Source organism: Pomacea canaliculata, linkage group LG2 (genome assembly GCF_003073045.1).
Source record: "Pomacea canaliculata isolate SZHN2017 linkage group LG2, ASM307304v1, whole genome shotgun sequence".
NCBI lineage: Eukaryota > Metazoa > Mollusca > Gastropoda > Architaenioglossa > Ampullariidae > Pomacea > Pomacea canaliculata.
Window position 1 is genome coordinate 31,624,694 of NC_037591.1, and position 20,474 is coordinate 31,645,167.

Sequence of the window (20,474 nt, forward strand, 5' to 3'; positions counted from 1 at the left end):
GTGATCTGTTCTATGTGGAGGAGACTGGTCCACCAACAGGGAACAGAAGACAAACTAATTCATTGTCTGGTTACCTTTGTTTCGGACATGTCGCTCGACACGACACACTGCCAAAGAAAGTCCTCCAGGGATGTGTAGAGGGAGGACACCGACGAGACAAACATAAAACGTGGGTGGCTGAGTAACATCAAGGAGCGGACAGGGCGTCCACTGGGAGGCCTTCTGGGTGGGACTAGAACAGGTACGGCTGACACTGCTGTTGCTGCATCTCATCATGCCCGCCCATCAACCGGTCACAGCTAGGGACAGCGAGGGTTGTTCTACGACTGGAACTGTGGTGTGGATAACAGTATTTGCAGACTTGATTACCTTAATTTTTATCATTTTTTTTTTGTAAAGCGCCATGAGCTTGCTCAGAAGGCTGGGACATGGCGCTATGAGAGTGTACTAGCCCTCTCTCCCTATCTCTCAATCTTTCTATCCTCACCCACTATCCTCTTCAGTTGCAGACACCCATAGTGTTTGAGGAAAACAAAGAATCCATTTCTTACACTGACTAACCTTTAAAAATAGTTTGCCAAAGCCGTTTCCTCTTTAAATCCTGGCGATGCCGGTTTACTGGAGCCACACGTCTTGCCACATGAGCCAAGGTGGTGAAGAAAAAAATGCTGTGAATTAGGTCTCGTCTATCTGTCGTTGGCCATGTTCTTTCCATCGATTTTCTTCTCTTAGTCACTCTGGTACCCTGGACAAAGAACAGGTAGGTAGCAGCCAGAGAAACCCACGCCAAGCTAAAAAGCCAAAGTCTTTGGACTACTTATCCCTCAATCGTTAGACAACGGCAGAAGGACTGTACATTACACAAACATCGATAATGAAACCTCACAGACCTAGCATCTTCATCCTATATAATACGCTTTGAACACCATTTTTGATTCCCTTCATCTTGTAATGAAAGTTTCGAGCTGCAGGAGCCGATTGACCGTCCAGCACCAACGCACGTGCATGCGGCGTCTGTGCTTAGCTGCACGTGCAACCTCGCGTAGTTGGTGAGAAAAGAAGATTAAATAATGGAGGCGTGTTTCGACCTGAGAACAAGATAGTGCAACAAGGTTAAGGACTACGGATATGCACCAAGGTCGCTTCAAGCCACAAGTACTCGTTTGTAAGAGTCGTTTGACTGAGTAATTGTTTTGAGTCGCCATGGTGTCCGAGTGATGACACCATCACGTGACTTGCACAAAGTCATTCTCCTTTTAAATCATAAGATAGTTTTCCTATATAACCAGACCTTTGTAATAGGAAAAACGAAGAAAATCTATGCATTGTATATATATATGGATAATTACTAGAAGAAGGGCATGGATTTCAATGAAGCTAATTTTGTCTTTCTTGTTTATTTACTCATGAGAGTGTGTCCCCAAAGCCTTCTCAACTGGACCATAACAGGTGAGTATGTAGTCGTTGTATGTTAACACACATTTTTGTGACCACCTTGACCTGAGTCTGGAAAGTGACGACAATAAACAAAGTCGTTATTCATGATTGTCACTGCATGATGTTGTTCTCTCCTCCATTCATTTTGCGCTGCCGGGTAGGCCGTTGTGGGAGATTTATTACAGCCATTATTCTGAAACCTCGGATGTTTGTCTGTTGCTGTAAATTCTGTTCTTCAATGAATTGCTTGCATGCAATTAATAAAATTTTCATAAGCAATACCTCCTGTTTTTTCTATTACATTAAGTGATATCAGTTTCTTTCTTCTCAGCTGTTTATAATTAATAAAGTATTTTCTACAGAACTATTTATGTATTTATTTAGAGTTTGATTTTTTTTACTATTTGACATCAATGCTTTTATTGATGTTCCTGATCTTCTTCTCCATCCTCTTTATTTTTCGTTGCTGCTGCTTCTGTTCCTGCTTTATCTGTGAACTAAATGAGGATTGGCAACAACCACTAGATAATCAGGGATAATCATTCGTCTCGGACGGCCACGTGACAATTATCATCATCGTCTATCAAGCAGGGTCTTGTCCTAAATTGGTTGGTTACTTTATTTGATCGGAAGTGCGTTTAACTATTGTTCATCATGGGAAGGGGTAGGGCTAATGAAGGACAGGAACCTTGACTGCAGGGAAAAAGACCCTTGATGGTAGCCTAATGAATAGCTTGGTGAAGAGACTTGTGAACAGACTTGTGAACAGACTTGTGAACAGACTTGTGAACAGCCTGGTGAACACGTGTCTCACCCAAAGAGAAATATGCATTCGCGGAAAAGCGAGTATGTTAAGGTTGAATATTCTATAGCGAATGGGGCATGAAAACTTCGCTTATGTTCTCTGCATTGTTTCTCTTGTAAACACCAGGCCAACAAAATACGGACATGAATTTCTCACGAGATAATAAATCTGTATTGCATTGTATTGTCGCCCTGCTATTAGTCGATTCCACAAACACAGGACCCACACCGCAGACCCAGAATCGAAGCCCTGTAGACTCCCTTCATCCTTTTTTCTAAATGAGAATGAATTCAGTATGAACACTGCGTTCCTCGCGAGGTACGGTAACAGAAGCAGACGATCGTAGATGTGAAGCTGAGAAAGAGCGGCGATGGTCTCGGCTTTCCATGTCTAGAGATGGCGCGAGGCAGTAGGGTGTGGGAGCCCCGCGCCTTGATTGAATGGATGTTTACTGTTGGGCAGCGCGTGCAGAGTTGCGGGTGAGCGCGGACTAGGCCGTGTGTACGTGTACAGTTCTTGATTAAATGGATGCGGCCACCGTGGGGATTAAATACAGGGAGAATCTTAGGCTTGACCTTCCTGATCTTAATGAAGCCCTTCTGCAGCTCGAGGTTGGAACATGTCAGTTGGGTGTATTATATGTAAACATGTGGTTGTCATCTAAAGCACGTGTTAGTTTGCATCAACATGATGACATGGTGACCCCATATTCAGCTCGAACATGTCAAGGTTTTAAATTTCTCCCAAGGCTTATCGAAATAAATAAAAAACAAACTTAAAACCTCCCTTTAATGTCTCTCTTACATCTCTCCTCATATCTATCATATATCTAATACTATAATATATAATATTTTAATAACAATCATCTCTTAATTTTCAAAAATGCACAGACTGCTGCTTTTGAGCAGAAATTTCTAATTGCAGACTATTAGCCTAATGGCGTTTCCAAGACGACAGTCCCGCTGAAAATGTTATGGAAATTCAAAAAGCAAAAAAGCAGGAGAATTATGACCGTCACTTCCCCTCTGCAATATGTGTCTGGTATCAAGTGTGATGTGTCGGGTATTTATGCAGGTAACACGATATTATATATGTAGATATTGCACGCGCTGCATTTTGCGTTGAGACGTGATTTAAATTGTTAAAAACAATATTTAAAGTAAATGCTAAATTCACACCGTGCCCTCTGCTAATGAACAAGAATAAAAATTGTACGAAAGAAAAATGAGAACAAGCAGAAAGCACAGATGTAGGTTGTGGCTATCATAAGGCCACATAGACAATGCTTCTTTAAAAAAGACTTGTGATGATGGAGGATACGAGAGAAGACTGAAACCCAGGACATATTCTAGCCAGAGCTCGATATCCTCCTCACACCATCAAATTCATGTATCATTCATCGGTTTTACTTATAGCAATGTATATATATATATATACAAAATATTCCCGTCAAAAATGTCTGCCTAGAAATGCGACACTGCAATAATTTAACAATATTTTTTAAACCTTGTCTCTTGTCGGAGTTTCTTTTCCGAAAAGTCTAATTTCCATTACTCATTTTTGATACATTCACAATGCTAAACAGAGCGCTTTCTAATTTATACAGCAGGCATTCGCTCAAAACATGGCGATTTCTGAGATAGTGATCCTCGGCAACAAATAATCAGATCATGTCTTTTACCAAGTTTAGTTTCTGAAAACTGATACACTGCACGCAAATGCGTTTTCCTGCAAAAACTGAGAAAAAAAGAGTTTTAAAAATTATTTTTCGTTTTAACTTTTCTCATTTGTTACATTATTCTTTCTTTGCCATAAATTTGCTTTTCAAATTATGTTATTTCTTTTAGTTCATATGTTGATTTTTTGTCTTTAGATGTCAGAAAGGAGCTTGAATAGTAATCTTCACTGGTCTAAGAAGCAGTTCAAGCGGTTTAGTGGATAGAGAGTAGACAACAGAGATGTATTGAAAGACAGTAAGAAACACAAAGATGCAGGTGTGAAAATACATTCAGTTCCTACCTATTCCTCTTTTTGCAATAGAGTAACTTCTGGCTATGAGTGAAAAGTATGGCCTACTCGAAGACATTTTTTTCACCTTAATCTTACTGTTCTATAAAGGTCAGTTCAGTGTCTTTCCCTTTGTTTTATTTTCTTTGTTTCCCTCGATTCTGCTCTGTTCTACTCTGTTCTGTTCAGCTCTTCGACCTGACAAATTGAATGGATAATTAGACGGCTGCACCCGTTGTTGTCCACTGTGACCCGAGCAGCACAAGCACATCAAACGGACACACAAACATCATAAAGACAGAGGGCTGACAAAGAGCTAGAATGATGGATAAAGAGAAGAATGGCAGGAAAAAGGTCCAGAATGCAAATATGGCAAAGACACAATGAGCCGACCCTGGCTGCCAGGTATAAATTACGTCCCTTGTTGGTTAGCCGGGTGGCTGATCAGGTGGAAAATCTGATGCGCGCAGCAAATCGCTTAGCAACGGCAACGGCTTGACAGCCACCACGAGGGCTGCACGACCGGTCAGCTTTATTTTCTGCTGCTAGGCTCGTTTGAATCAAATCTCGGCACGTTTTGAGATGAAAAAAAAGAAAAAGAGAAAACACCCAAGTTGTTTTCCATGCATGTCCCTTCCACCACCGAGACTAACTGCTACAGTGAACTGCGACACTAACTAATGCTTGGTTGGCAAAATAATTGTCTTAAAGCTCCCATGTGGGCACAAGAAACGGGTGTATTTAATGACAGTCAACAAAACAATAAAGATGTCAGTCAGTGTTGTTAGTAAAAGGGTGTTGGAGACTGGGCTTCATCTTTAATAACGATGGTAGTGGTGATGGTGGCTGTGGTGAGGAGGACCAGGAGACTACCACCAATGCCACAAATACAAACCAGAGGAATAAAGCTCCGCATATTTAGACACATTTCAGTGATTACTTTCTTCTTACTGCATTCAATAATATCATAAAATATCCTTTCAAACGAACAAGGTTCAGCATCATGATAATACCTGCCCAAACCCTTAATACTTAAATAAAGTTTTATTTTCCTGTTTTAGAATTTTTTTCTGGACGGGTCTTATGAAACTGTTCTGCTTTGGTTAATGCACCTGAGCTGGAGATTTACAGAAAAATCGGTTTTCTCGGAAATAACGGAAATAGTAAAGCTTTTTGTACAATGGTTGGTTGAGCTGGATAACACCAGAAAGATCCGCAGTCCTCACTGAATTTCTAGGCCTAACACCCATGTACTTGGAATTTCAACATAAATTGATTTTGACTTCTTCGGGAATGCCTGGCATGGTCGATGTCCTGGTCAGGAGAGATTAACAGCGAGGATGAGAGAATGAGAGACAGAAACAGTGAAAACAAGTGGACAGAAACAGTATCAGAAACTTACCTGACAATAGACAATCGATGAAGGTAATAAATTATAGGAGTTCATTTTAATTTTGTTTTTGTTTTTAATAAATTGTCCCTTTGCAACATTTTAGTCTCGACAAGTGGAAGTCACAATTCTAAAACAGAAATGTGTCTACAAGCTAATTGTGTTTTTTTTTTAATGATGTCACCTGATTTCTGTTACCTGATCCTTTGAGCTTGAGCCTGGGCCGATTAATCAGCCATCTCCTCTGTGAAGTCGAACGTGTTTCAATGTCTAATTCCCCAGGACTGTGCGGACTGGAACCTCGCCACGTGCTCAATAATAGATACAGGACCGACGGTTGCTCAGGCTTCACTTCGGATTTCTTCCGAAGGCAAGGTGTCCCAACAAGTCTACAGAACCTACCTTCTTTCTTATTTGCTTTTAGATTTTCTTATCAACTGAACACGAATACTTTCCCGGCAAAAACCGCTTCACGTATAGCTGACAACAGCACGTAGGACCACGTAATTTTGACGTAAGTTCATTTTGACATGACCTCGCTGTACCCAATAAAACGGGAGAGACGATGGAGGGTAAGACAGCAATGTTTTCCAATCCATCACTAACAAGTAAGTGGAAGATGATGCCGGGACACAGCAGTCGTTTGACCAAGCAAATTCTGAAAGACTTCTCGTGGCACACGAGCAACCGTTTAAAGTCGAATTTGTCTTTTTTCTGGAGGCATGCGCAGTTCAAACTGTGTCAGGTTCTGGGAAGCTCAGGATGGTTCAGTGCAGGAAGGCAAATATCTTAATGGCTGCATCTAGCCTTGTGTGTTCGTTCTATCCTGTAATAACTTGAGATCCATTACTGTGCATGTTTTCGGGTTTTGATTTCGTTGGAATATCGGAAGATAACCACCTGAGAGAAAAATAAGACATTGATATTCCAACATAAGTAACTGATTCTACGTAATGTGAATACAAAGTGGTTAGGGGATATATATATATATCCAGGTAATGTCTCTCATCATAGGCTACACATAGCAATATCTTGGCTTATGTGTGTGCATGTGTGTGCGCGCACGCGCGTGCGTGCGTGTAGGTTGAAGGGAAAGAGGAGAGAATATATATATACTTTTATATACTTTGTAATTTTCTGATGTCAGTGGTTTGCGAACTTAGTCTCTGCCTCTCTCTCTCTCTTGCATTTGTTTTCGCTTTCTCTTTCTGTCTAATTTTCTTTTGTGCTGACAATTTTTTTCCCCTAAACTGGCAAACGTATGGACATTTTGGATATTTCCCCTATGTTTTTATTGCACACATGCCCCAGGCATTTATTTCTTCTATTCTTGGTTATGGTAGTCAGCTAAGTGCAGCCACTTAATTCTTCTGCTGTACTCCATCGATAGACTGAATATCGCAAAGACCTGTACATTAAAATTGTGATTCAAACCGAAACATTTCAGTCTTCTCCAGATGTAGATTCAACTGCACTAGCTTCATAAGGTATTTTATACCTAATTTCCATATAAATAAAATAAGGTATTAACGATTTTTACAACGCCCCACCAGGGTGGGTCCCAAATGAGAATAAGAATAAGACTGATGGAGGCTCCGGAACCTGAAGCTGGTTTCATATGAGGTCTTAAAATGTCTTTAGTCGCTGGTCTCAAGTGTAAGTGTAAGTATGCACTGAAAAATGTACTTGAAGTCAAAACCAGCCAACTGTGACTTAATTTCAAGACTATTCACGCAAGTCTCAGGAGATTTTTAGAAGTTAAGCCAAAAAACCTGGGCAAACCGTCGTCAGGATTATTGCCTCCTATCCAACCAACCTCTTGGAAGGGAAATTTGTTCTGCAGACACGAAGAAGAGGTTCCTCTGTTGAAGTGAAAGCGATTATCTCGTATGACTGGTCATGCAGATGAAGAGCGTCTAAGATTCAGTTTAAGTCCTGCAGGTTTTTTGATAATTATGGTGTTTCTGAGTCTGATAAAAATACTCCCGATTACTACAAATAAATACCAAATATATCATACAGAAACCCACGTGATACAGATATAACATGTGGTGCTACGGTCTCGGTGCCGGACCGCAGCTGCTGTGTAGACCATGGACCACCGTCCATTATTTACAGAATCATATTTATGGACACCACATCAATCTACCCGATCTGTCATCAAATCTTATCGTAGTGCACATTGATTTTCCCCTGGTAGACAAATGGTAAGGGACATTATTCAACAGCCTACAATGTGAAGTCTGCCTGGCCAGACAGGTCGGTGATGGTATTTTGTCTCTAATTAGAAAGGACGGCATTAGAAACGACGGCTTGGTCTCCAGACCTGCCAACAGGCGCCACTGTCAGAGTTGATGCATGTGTCTGTGACTAAGTCTGAATCCACAACACACGATCTTTTTTCACTTGGGGATAAGGTTGCTCCAGACCACCTGCAAATGAGCTTCTGACAAAGTAACACCTGCAATCTTACACGTTTTCACAGTTCCCTGACGATTATTGTTCCCAAACCAGACACATTAATTTAGCATGCTCATCTTAAATGTCTACACTAAGGCTATTTTGTTTTAGTCTATCCTGCCATTAAAATAATAAAATAATATCTCTAAAAAAACTGAATGAACAACTCCTTTCCTGCTCGAAATATAGCGTACAGACATTACCATGCACAAATTGAGTTCAAACCCGTAACGTGTAATCCCAGTCCACCCATTGGCTATCACCAAAAAACGCAAGCCTGTCCAATCAACATCCTTGTCTTCCGCTGGTATCATTTCTAGATGACCATGCAAATTTGTTTTTACCTTGTATCTAACATGTTTACTCGCTAAAAATTCAAGAAGACAAAATTGTTTTATGCAAGAAGGAAAGAAGCTGCTTTTCTATTCTCTACTATTTGCATTCAAATTTTCCATCACCGACTTGTATCAATTTATAAAGCGATTTCAATGTGATATGATGAATAATTCAAGGATTTATTTTAAAGCTAAAGTTACTTCCATAACGTCTTCTTGGTTCAACTTTTTTTCTGTGTTTTCCCTTGAAACTTTCCTTCGAATGCGAAGGCCATACAACAAAAGTTTTAAGCACAAAACATTCTGATGCAGAAGGTAAATGACTGATGTCGATGTGTTTTGTTCGGTTACCTTAGCCTCTTTGAATCGATAAACACACTTTCTTTAACTTTCTTTAAGCAGACGTTAGCTGTTTCTTTTACTACCTCCCAGTATTTTATTATGTTTGTTTTTGTTGTTTGTTTCTGAAGTCGTGCGAGGAAAGCTGACGGGAAATTTTGACATGGTTTGTGCAGGGAGTTTTTCCCTTTTTCTGATGCTCACAGAAGAGATAGTGAATAAAATCAAAACGTTCAAAGACGCTTGTGACCTCAAAGGTCGCCAGCATGGCTTTGATCACGTGTTCCACACAGTCTCTTCCTAAAGTCTTTTAGCAGCTTTAGAAGCCAAGCTCATCAGCAGCCTCATCCAAAGCCTTTCTTTCCTCCAGTAGGTAATTTGCAATATCGACACGCAGGCCAAAATCCACACCCCCAACCATTACCTCCCCTCAAGTTAATGGTGTCTATGGCAACGGATAGAGGGAAAGAACTGCAGTTTTTCAGCTTGGGCTTATGTTACGTCCCTTTCAACATGCCCTCCGCTAATGAGTACAGTTTATGTTTGTCTTATGCTTTCTCTGCTCTTCCTAGTGTTCGATTACTTGAAAATAGACGCAGAATCGAAGCAGACTAACTATTTAAATAAGACGTGCTGATCCCATTGCAGAACTTCCTTAAAGAGAATTTGTTTACTGGACTATCTGGGAGCTAATTTTCTGAAATTGTTCGTGTGTGACGTGCAGGCACAGTGAGCTGCAATAGACGAAGTTGTAAAAAAAACTTTTATTTGCCACAAGAAAGGACATTGTTTTCAAAGTTTCTTTCCCGGAAAATTTTTTAATAATTATAACAAAACGCTTTAGATTAAAAAAACTGAATTTGCTTTAATTGGTGGATTTAAACATGGGGTTGATATTGTTCTGTACTGCATTTCATAATATAGAATTTATGACCTAACCAATAGACTGACAAACACTTTACACGCATATGGAATAGAGATCAGCACTAACAAGAATGAAGTCATGGCCAAGAGAGACGACAATAAGCAGATATCTACAGAAATGGAGAACGGCTCGAAGAAGTAAACAGCTTTAAGTACTTTGGATCCATCGTCTCCAGGAACGACAGCTTCACTACATATATCTGCATCAGGATTGTAACAGCAGCAGCAGCAGCAGCAATGGCGAGGCCGGAAAGCATCTTGGCAGCCATAACATGAGGCTGACTATAAAGTACGATTTGTTCAAGTCTCTCGTGGTCCCTGCTTCAAGGATGTGACACGTGGACCCTGCTTATCCATGTAGAGAGAAAAATCCAGACATTCTAGAATAAGTGCCTGAGGAGACTGCTCTGAATCTCGTACAGAAAACCTAATACCAATGAGTCTGCCATAATCGTAGCTGTGTTCGCTTGTCTGGTTAAGAAGTTAAAATATATTGTTTTAAAGTCAACACAACATTTAATTACTACTAAATCAGGAAACCTATTTTACTCCTAATCTTATAATGGCTAAATACTGCAAACAATAAAAGACACAAAGGAATACATTTATCCAACTATAAGATCAAGTTCAGCTTTTCACAAAATCAGTGCGAATAACAGCCTTCTCGACATAATTGTAGAGAAAGAAAAACTCGAACACGAATATATGGGAAGAGATAAGACAAAATTATGACATTAAAATGAAGATGCGCCTAATTAACACATTTTATTGTGCTTAACCTCGGAGTTGTCAACTCCGGTAGTCAAAGTGAAAAATATATATATGCTACATATTTTGTTGTTGTTGTTGTTGTTATTATTGCTGTAATATCTATGTTTGTTGTTATTATTACATGTAGTCTAGTACCCAAGAAGTCAGTGAGTCATTCTTGTCATTAAAAAGCAAACGTCGGACAGTAACACAGTTTTATTTAAAATAATACATGTATTTTCATTTGTGAAGACCTAATTACAAGAAATGCTACTTTTACAGAGCTTCTGAAAAGAAATAGAGAGGAAAGAAACACAAAGTGATAGATATACATACATAAAAAGTGTAAAACACACACACACATACACATACACAGGGATATAGAGGATAATGTTGTGAGATGGCAGACACAGTTACACAAAACTAACCAAAATAGTAAACAGTGACAACACTGTTTTATTTTCATTCTATATCTTTGTCTATTTTTGATATACGATTGATAGTTTCCTATCAAATACGTTATTAACCACATCATTGTATAAGGTTGCCAAAAGTCGATCTGTTTAGTCACGATCCCTGTCTCCACGTTGTCCTGGGGGCCTATAGTGGTCCTGGTGACCGGATACAGCCCTGAGAGAGTGACAAAAATAGAAAAATCAGCAAAAGCATCTATGACAGTTTGCATTATTATATTTAATGCATAGTATTACATAATATATATACTATATTTAATATCAATATTTTTCTATTACAATTCAATAACGCATTACAAAGAAAAACTAAGGCAACCGTGCTGTTTCTTTTTCATTATTATTTGTTCAAAGAAAAGCTTTGGAGTTTATAGAGAATGCATATATCATTTCATCTTCGGTTTAAAAAAGACAATACACTGAGTTTTAAAAAATCCTAATTTGTATTTATATGAAAGTAAAGATATTTAAGATATTTAGCTCTGAGACTAGTCAGAGAAGTGTTAGGATTGCTGAGGATAGAAGACAACTATCAGACTACTATATTTGATCCTCAGGATATGGAGGGCATATTTTAGCAATACAACGAGTACTATTTAAGGTGTCCATTTAGCTGAAATATATTCTTTATCGAGAAAATGCCTTTATGTTTTTAACCAAATTTAGAAACTTTATTAGCAAAGATATCAGAAAACCGTTTCGGTTTGGGAAAGAACCTACATTCCGGACACTGGAACTTTGCTCAACATGCAAGAGTAAGTCCAAACATGTTTATCATTTTGCCAATGCAATGAGACTATGAAGCACTTCCTTGACTTCACTCTTCAGTACTATGCCTGGTTAGCATCCAAAAAACATGCACATATCATATCTAATCACGAAGTGGAGTACAAAATGTCTGAAAGCTAGGCTTTATCCTGAGGAGAGAGAAAGCCACTCACAGCTCGCACTCCTGAAGGCAGAGGCGGTCGGTTATGGACTCATCCAGAAGGTCGCTGAGGGCAAAGTGGGCATCACAGCTGCTCTTGCATTCGGACACAGTGAGGCGAGGGTCTGCTCGGATGATGTTACCCACCTCCAGCCAGATCAGCTCGTCTGAAACATGACATACATATCATTTCAATGTTACTTATTTAGACACTTTGATTTACATGAAAATGTCATAGAAGTCATCATCTGAAACATTTTAAACACTTTCATGCTGAAAGAAGCAATGACACTTGAATAAATCTTTTGTCTTTGCGAATTACTCTTCTTCCATTGCGATTGGGTTTAGGTTTATTTCGGTTTAGCTTGTACCCCTTCAACGGTTGACAATTCACCCACTTGTCGTCACTCTTACCAACAGTTACTGAAATAGGTGGCTGGTTTCACGTTGAGCCATCGCGGCTACACATAAAGCGAGGAGCAATACCGCGAACTTCATCGTGACGTAATCTGAAACAGGATTACGTCATAAAGTAAAACAGGGCACTCAAATGACGTCACTGGTGACGCCAACGATTTTTACAACGTTATGCTCGTATGTTAACATGGAAGTGGAAAGAAAGAAAGAAAGAAAGAAAGAAAGAAAGAAAGAAAGAAAGAAAGAAAGAAAGAAAGAAAGAAAGAAAGAAAGAAAGAAAGAAAAGGTAGCTGAGTGAAGGAGAAAGAAATAAACTCTCATGAAGAACTACCCGAGAAACAATTTCTTGACTAAGGACAACATCAAGAAAGACTGTCTGCGTCATTAAGGACGGTTAGTAACGTCTAGCGTTTATTTCTTACCTTGTCCAGAGATAACTGAGTTCTCCTTCACTCGTGTCGACTATATATAGTGCTATGGAAAATGGCTATTTTTAGATTTCAAGGTGTGGCTTTCATTTGCTGAGGTCTTTAGTTTATTGAGGTGAAAGATAAGAAATTAAGGAAATGTAAAGATGGAGAAGAAAACACGCCCAAATGAGCGACTTTGTCGATGTTTATGTATGCTCGTGAGTGCATAAGTGTGTGTGTGTGAGAGAGTGAGAGAGAGAAAAATAGAGCGTGAAAGTGTCCATGCGTGTGCTTGCGCCAAAAAAGTCGAAGGGATTATTGTAGTCCTGAAGGCAGTGAACAAAAATGTAACTTTTTTTTTTTCATGTGTCATCGCAAATAAAAAAACCCAGGGCTTATTTGTTTACATGAAAAACACGCCGACTTATGATATCCTTCATTACGATAGTAATAATAAAAAGCACATAAACTCAAGAGCTATGACACTAAAGCTTGCATAACAATAAAATCACAATAATACTTCTACTGATATGAATATGGAGATGAACAGCTGACACAGCATTTGCCTGACAGCCTGGTATAAGCAAGCTGAGATCTCTGGAAATCACAGACCTGGGATGCACTTAAAGCCAGTGTTTGTAAGATAAGGAGTTAGCAAGCGATAACAGTATGTAAGTAGTAGGTCTTTGTCAAAGCGTGTTATATACTACTGATAGTCTAGCCTAGGGAAACATGAGCTCAACGAATGACATTCTCTAGACTAGGAAGATGTTAAATAGATACTATCAATCGTACTTGTGTGTAACGAGGAACAAAAAACAGTCCCTCTCCAATATTGACCAAGAGGAATAGTGGTGTTTTTATAGAATATGCGAGCTATTGCTTTTTTATCATACTGGTTTATATTTAAATTCAAAGATCACATCAAAAGAAAGATAGAAAACAACATGACAACAAAAAAGTGAAGATAGATTAAAAATTCCAGATATGATATTGGATACAAGTTGTGAATATAAATACCTAGAGATTGAAGACGATATGTGAATACACGTAAAAAACAAGAATACAAACACGCAAAGAGATTCAAAGATCATTCTACATCTTCGTTTAATTGTTATGTACAGTACACACTTGTAATATACAGAATTCTTTATCAGTTGTACAAAATACATCGTTCATTTTCTGCCTGGCCTGTCACCACGTTCTCCTGGAGGTCTGAAGTGGTCTTCATGACCGGACACAGCCCTGTTGACAATGAAATGCTTCAGTCACAGTATATTCTTTCTCAAACAAACAATAACAAAAATATCTCTTCTATACACATGGTTAGATTTGTCTGTATGTGTTTCCGACTATTAAAACGTTCAAATACGATTATTCGTTTCCTGTTGTTAATATTTTCTACTTTCGGTAAATCAGACTGTAGGCATACAAGTTCTATCACATTAGTTATATTTATTGTAAGCACAAAATAAAAATATACAAGTCATCAGCTAAAATTTACATTTACAATCAAATCAAATGCAAAACGAATGCATTAATTTTATCAATTCTGAACATTGCTAGCAAACTATGGCGATTCCAAAAAATGAGTTAGAGAAAAAACATAATCTTAATTTTAAATTTATGAAACAAAACTTCTGCTTTCGCTGTTTATCAAGTGAAATAACTTAGACCAACTTATTCTTTATGACATTAGGAAAATACAAATTGTTAAGAAGGAAAACAATGCTACTCACAGCTCACACTCCTGTTGACACAGGCGGTCTGTAATGGACTCATCCAGAGCATCGCTGAGAGAGAAGTGAGCATCACAGCTTGTCTTACATTCGCTGACACTGATGCGAGAGTCGGCCCTGACGATGTTCCCCACCTCCAGCCAGATCAGCTCGTCTGGAACATAGTGGGACACACACTCAGTGTCGTGGCTTGTATTAGGTTAAAATATAGTGAACGTGATTGATGGACATATTCTTCGTAAGAAAACGTTTTATTTAGATGTCGTGTCAAGGTTTTATTATTAATTGTAGAGTCTGACATCGACACATTGCTATTGGTCTGTCAGCGTGCCCCTTACCAACAGTTATGGAAAGAGCGGGTGTAGTGTCCTCTGGGGGGCGATGCTGAGCCATGGCGGCCACACACAAGGCGAGGAGCAGCACAGCCACCTTCATTGTCACCAGGTCTGCACAACCGTTAGACATCAACCTCAACCTCACAATGCAACTGTATTCAATGATAGATGTCGAAGATTCTTTTCAACTTCATGGTAGTGGCAAATGTAAATTTGAGTAAACGTGTAAACAGAAATACCGTTGCCACAATAGCACATACAATATTAAAAATGGAAAAATTCTATTACAACAAATTATGTCTGTAAGATTTAACAATGACCTCTTTTGTTAGACAGAGCTCAATCAACCGTAGAGAGACAGATGAGTTTTCTGTCCGTTACTTTGAATTTATAAGGAAGACCAAATAGATATTTTTAGAAGCGAAGATTCTGTGCTGGTATTTGACACTTAGGCGGAGGTACATTATCGTGGAGAGATAAGACAAAGTCGAGATGTAGACCGATAGATACAGCACACGGAAACGATTTAGAGTATATGTGTGTGTGTGTGTGCGTGTCGAAGTGTTATTGGTGTGTAAATGGATGAGACTGTGTGTGCGTGTTTACTACAGAAAAACAAGAAATTGACTTTTTATTTTATTGGACGTGTAAAAATTAGGTTATCACCACCGTGTTAAAAAAGAATTAAGAATAAGTTGAAAGTCTGTTAATGCCTGACACAAATGCACTCGAACTGTACAGAGAGATACAAGAACTGATTTACGGACAGATAAACGCGTGTGTGGTTGTGTGTTTGTGCGCTGCACCCGCACGTGTTAGTCATTTGTATGTGCATAAAAAGCAGTGTGTCTGTGTGTTTAGTAGCATTTGTATGTTGTGTTTGCATGTATGAATAGTTGTGCATTTGTTCGTGTGTATAAGAGAAAGTGGGTGTGTTGTAGTCAAATAAACTATTTAGAATACAGGAAAGTATCACAGCAATGATGACAATGATCGATTCAAAATCTCTTGTCAACAAATTAGCCAACACTTTTGAAAGTTAGGTTTCTAAAAATGTAACATTTTAAATATTCGCAAAGTGAACTGTTTAAATAGGTTAATAAAAAATTACAAGTCGTCAATTGAAATGTAAGACAAGAGAATGACTGATGTGCAGAGAGAAACAGTTTTGCATACAATGCGTTTTCATGTTTATAAGTGTATTGTTTGGTTTTCATATCACAAATAAATATGCAAAGTAGACTCTTGAGCTTTGCTCTATATGTACATGTCCTTCACTTGTTGACGTATATTGTATTCACATACATACAATACACACATGTTTGTCAGAAAAACTCAAGGCGCGCGCTCCTCACACACACACACACACATGCATATCACTTAATCGTTTCGGTCGTCTATATCTATCGTTACCCATCTCGACTTTTCCTTATCTTTCTATGATGATGTGCCTACGCCTAAGTGTCAAAACCCATTACAAAGCCCGACACACCTTCGCTTCTAAAAATATCTTTTGGTCTTCCTATAAATTTGTAGCTAAGGAGAGAAAATTCATCTGTCTCTCTACGCTTGATTGAGCTCAGTCTAACAAAAGAGGTAATTGTTAAATCTTACTTTCATAATTTGTTATAATAGAATTTTTTTCATTTTTAATATTGTATGTGCTATTGTGGCAATAGTAATTCTGTTTACACGTTTACTCAAATTTATGTTTGCCACTACCATGAAGTTGGAAAGAATCCTCAACATTTATCATTGAATGCAGTTGCATTGTGAGGTTGAGGTTGATGTCTAACGGTTGTGCAGACCTGGTGACAATGAAGGTGGCTGTGCTGCTCCTTGCCTTGTGTGTGGCCGCCATGGCTCAGCATCGCCCCCCAGAGGACACTACACCCGCTCTTTCCATAACTGTTGGTAAGGGCACGCTGATAGACCAATAGCAATGTGTCAACAAAATGTCGATGACAAACTCTACAATTAATAATAAAACCTTGACAAGACATCTAAATAAAACGTTTTTTACGATAAGAATATGTCCGTCAATCACGTTCACTATATTTTAACCTAACACAAGCCACGACCCTGAGTGTGTGTCCACTATGTTCCAGACGAGCTGATCTGGCTGGAGGTGGGGAACATTGTCAGGGCCGACTCTCGCATCAGTGTCAGCGAATGCAAGACAAGCTGTGATGCTCACTTTCTCTCTCAGCGATGTTCTGGATGAGTCCATTACAGACCGCCTGTGTCAACAGGAGTGTGAGCTGTGAGTAACATTGTATTCCTTCTAAATACTTTGAATTTTTCTAAAGCTACAGAGAGTTGGCCTAAGTTATTTCCTTTGATAAACAGCGAAAGCAGACGTTTTGTTTAATAAATTTAAAATGTATATAGAGATCTTTCTTTAACTATTTTTTTCGCAATCGCTTTATTTTTTCATTAATGTTTCAGCAAGCAATGACCGGAATTGATAAAATTAATGCATTCGTTTTGCATTTGATTTGATTGTAAATGTAAGTTTTAGCTGATGACTTCTATTTTTTGTGTGCTTACAATAAACGTAACTAATTTGATAGTGCGTGTATGCCTACAGTCTTACTTACTGAAAGTAAACAAGATTAACAACAGGAAATAAATAATCGTATTTGAATTTGCTAAGAGTTGTAAACACACACACATATCTAATGATTTATATTTAAAAGATCATTTTGTTATTGCTGCTTTAAGAAAGAATATACTGTGACTAAAGCAATTAATATTCAACAGGGCTGTGTCTGGTCATGAAGACCACTTCAGACCTCCAGGAGAACGTGGTGACAGGCCAGGCAGAAAATGAACGATGTATTTTGTACAACTGATAAAGAATTGTGTATATTACAAGTGTGTACTGTACATAAGAATTAAACGAGGATGTAAAATGATCTTTGAAACTCTTTGCGTGTTTGTCTTGTTGGTTTTTTTTCCATTTACATACATATCGTCTTTAGTATCTACGTATTTATATTTACAGTTCGTACCCAACATCATATCTTTCACTTTAAATATTTTATTTTTTAGTTTCCTTCCTTTCCTCTCCTTCTCTCCTTAGCTCACTAATAAATTAAACCATTAATAAATTTATTCAAAATGAAAGACGAACTTGCTGGGCAGAAAGTAACCACCTAACTGATCTACACATGTAGGTTTTCACAGTAATTACTCAACAGTAGTTAACTGTTTCCTTTCATGCCGCAGTAGAGAAAAATTCTTCTCAAAAAATAAAACTGTATGTACCATTCCTAGATTTTTATAAAATTTTCGATGATGTGAAACGAGTAATATTACTACGGCAACTAACAAAATTTATTATACAGAGTGAATTGTGGAAGACAATAAAAACATGTCTACAGATGTCCACGTGTGTCGGAGATAACAATCAGAAAGTGTCACATTCCTTCAGATGCTTGTAAGTAGGGCTGTGTGCTCACCCAGCTCTCCTCACTTCTCATTAACTTATAGCCCAGGACATTAAAAGTTAGACATGCGGTCACACTAACACCACACCAATCAGAGTTTTTATTCTTTTACCCTTTTTCATTTATATGTGTTTGAAGTCTATGGAGTAGGAGTCTGTGAGTCTCTCTAAACGTATCTCCGCTATGGTCTCTGACTGTTGGAGATTTTCAGACATTATTTTACAATTACTTTCAAAAGTATTGTCTTCTTTAAAGCAAGAAACGATTCGTCTTCAAGGACACTCCATCTGAAAGATGACAATGAAATGCATGTTTTGTAACATTAAGACCAAGATGATCACTTAAAGCAGCTGTTCTCTAGTATGAACAGTTAACGTTTAGTCTGTCTTCAATTTTTATATTTTATTAATTAAGTGATGACAGAAGATTATCTGATGGTGGCATCTGTTCCGTATTATTTGTCGCTGCCGTTCATTGCCGCCAAGAGGAGGAGTCCAGCGGTGGTGTTTGTGGTGTTTGTGGTGTTTGTGGTGTTGTGGTGTTTGCCGTCAGTTGTGCTCATCTCCAAGTAAACCAGGGCAAGGTAGCCAAGTGGTGCCATGGAACAGTTTGTGTGTCCCGGGGGGGACCTACCAGATTCTGAGGCTGTGACCTGTAGGTCAGGAACGGACCGCGTGACCATGTAAAGACATTGACACGAGACCTCGTTATCTTCCAAATTTATTATTCTGGAACTCTCGATTTCCCGACCTGATGCCTGATCGCATTAAGTAGTTATATGCATATTCGATAATGATTTCATATCAACGTAATTTTGTTTTTCTTGTTTTAGTAATAATTTTATACATTGTACTGGTGTCTTGTCGGTTGTGTTTGCACACGCGGATGGTTATCAGTGCGTACACGTGTGGACGTGCGAATAAGCGGGTGAGTGTATGTGAGAGTGTTCCCTTTCCCCTCGGGGGAGTCAGGCCACCCTTCTCCCGCACCAATTCCTGATATATTCCAATTCACTGATGATCAACGAAAATTCATCACTAGGCAAACATGTTTTGCTTAATTTAGTAATTTAAAGGTTGTTTTCAACTAGTATAGTGCATTGAATAGGTGCTCTGATGTCTGCGTCCACCAAACTCCAAATATTGTGATAATTCTCAAAAGGTACTTTATTATCCACCCACCTCCTTCACAGATGTCTTTCTGGACAAGAACTTACTGCCGCGTCCACGCCCTTAACATCTGTCTTTCTGGGACAAAACACTTTGCGAGATAACAGTCCATCAGTGACACTCTATAGTCTCTTGTCTACACCACTTACATTTTCCGTTGGTACTCAGGTCAAGAACTGCTACCTTATCTCAACACTGTTGATGTAGCTGTTTAGGAGCTCTCTTAGACTCGAGTATTCAATGTACTCAAAGCCCCCAGACTGGAACGAATGCTGTAAATAATCAACTGTAAAAATTAATTTTTTTTATTTTGTCCAGCCATTTATACTTAACACATAAAATTAGGAGGATCATGCATGTATATATGTGTATAAGTAATATATTTAATAACATGCATAAAAAGCAGTATTGAGAGAATGTGCAGTTCACATAATACACATATGTATTGGTATACACATATATATGGTGGCTCTGCAATATGTGGGTCATGTTCAGTAGTGTGTATGTACGTGCATGTGTATGTGGAGGAAATTTACATGGGTGTATGACCAACATTGCGAACAGAAGCTTCTACAAGTATGAGTGAGAGTTTGGTCAGTATTTGTCGAATAACTGGCGACCATCATCATGTCAAAGTCCTCGTGCACGATCACTTGGTCATGTCAATGAATTCGCCATATAGAGAAAAGATTTAGTAAATACAAAGCAGTGTTGAGAAGGCGGAGAAGTATAAGAACAAAGCTGGAAACCTTTCCTTGCCATTTGATCATCCTGAATCGCTTACTGTGCTCCCCTGTACGTTGAAACTCGCCAAATACTTCTCTGATAACCTTTTATAGAACTTTTTAAACAAAGAGGAGCACTCTCTGGACCAAAGTTTTTAAATCTTCATAGTTATCTTAAGTATCGTCTGCTTTAGCTGAACTTCTGATACCAAGGTACAGGAAAGATTTCAGAGCACCACCCAGAACCTGTTACAAGTTCTTGCTAGCTTGCTAAAAACAGATCATGGAAAACAAATGTTTATTTATATATAATTATATACTAGCAAATGTAAAAGTTAAGTTCTTAGTTTAATTTTGTCTAAGTAAGTGTGTCTTCGCTTGT

The 20,474-nt window shown here is 38.6% G+C and overlaps 1 protein-coding gene and 2 long non-coding RNA genes across 3 annotated transcripts; 1 reads left to right on the forward strand and 2 right to left on the reverse strand.

Moving 5' to 3' along the window:
• Nucleotides 1-10,884: 10,884 nt before the first annotated feature.
• On the reverse strand, nt 10,885-12,408 carry LOC112557225. The gene is made up of 3 exons (XR_003097921.1): nt 12,260-12,408; nt 11,859-12,012; nt 10,885-11,077 (listed from the first exon to the last, which is right to left on the reverse strand). It is a non-coding gene; the product is annotated as an uncharacterized LOC112557225 (long non-coding RNA).
• A 1,352-nt stretch (nt 12,409-13,760) lies between these two features.
• On the reverse strand, nt 13,761-15,148 carry LOC112558055. The gene is made up of 4 exons (XM_025228241.1): nt 15,067-15,148; nt 14,750-14,857; nt 14,412-14,565; nt 13,761-13,917 (listed from the first exon to the last, which is right to left on the reverse strand). Exons 2-4 carry the CDS (start codon nt 14,844-14,846, stop codon nt 13,848-13,850), a joined length of 321 nt encoding a protein of 106 aa, XP_025084026.1. The 5' UTR covers nt 14,847-14,857; nt 15,067-15,148; the 3' UTR covers nt 13,761-13,847.
• A 1,068-nt stretch (nt 15,149-16,216) lies between these two features.
• On the forward strand, nt 16,217-17,647 carry LOC112556134. The gene is made up of 4 exons (XR_003097628.1): nt 16,217-16,342; nt 16,553-16,660; nt 16,855-17,009; nt 17,510-17,647. It is a non-coding gene; the product is annotated as an uncharacterized LOC112556134 (long non-coding RNA).
• Nucleotides 17,648-20,474: the final 2,827 nt, after the last annotated feature.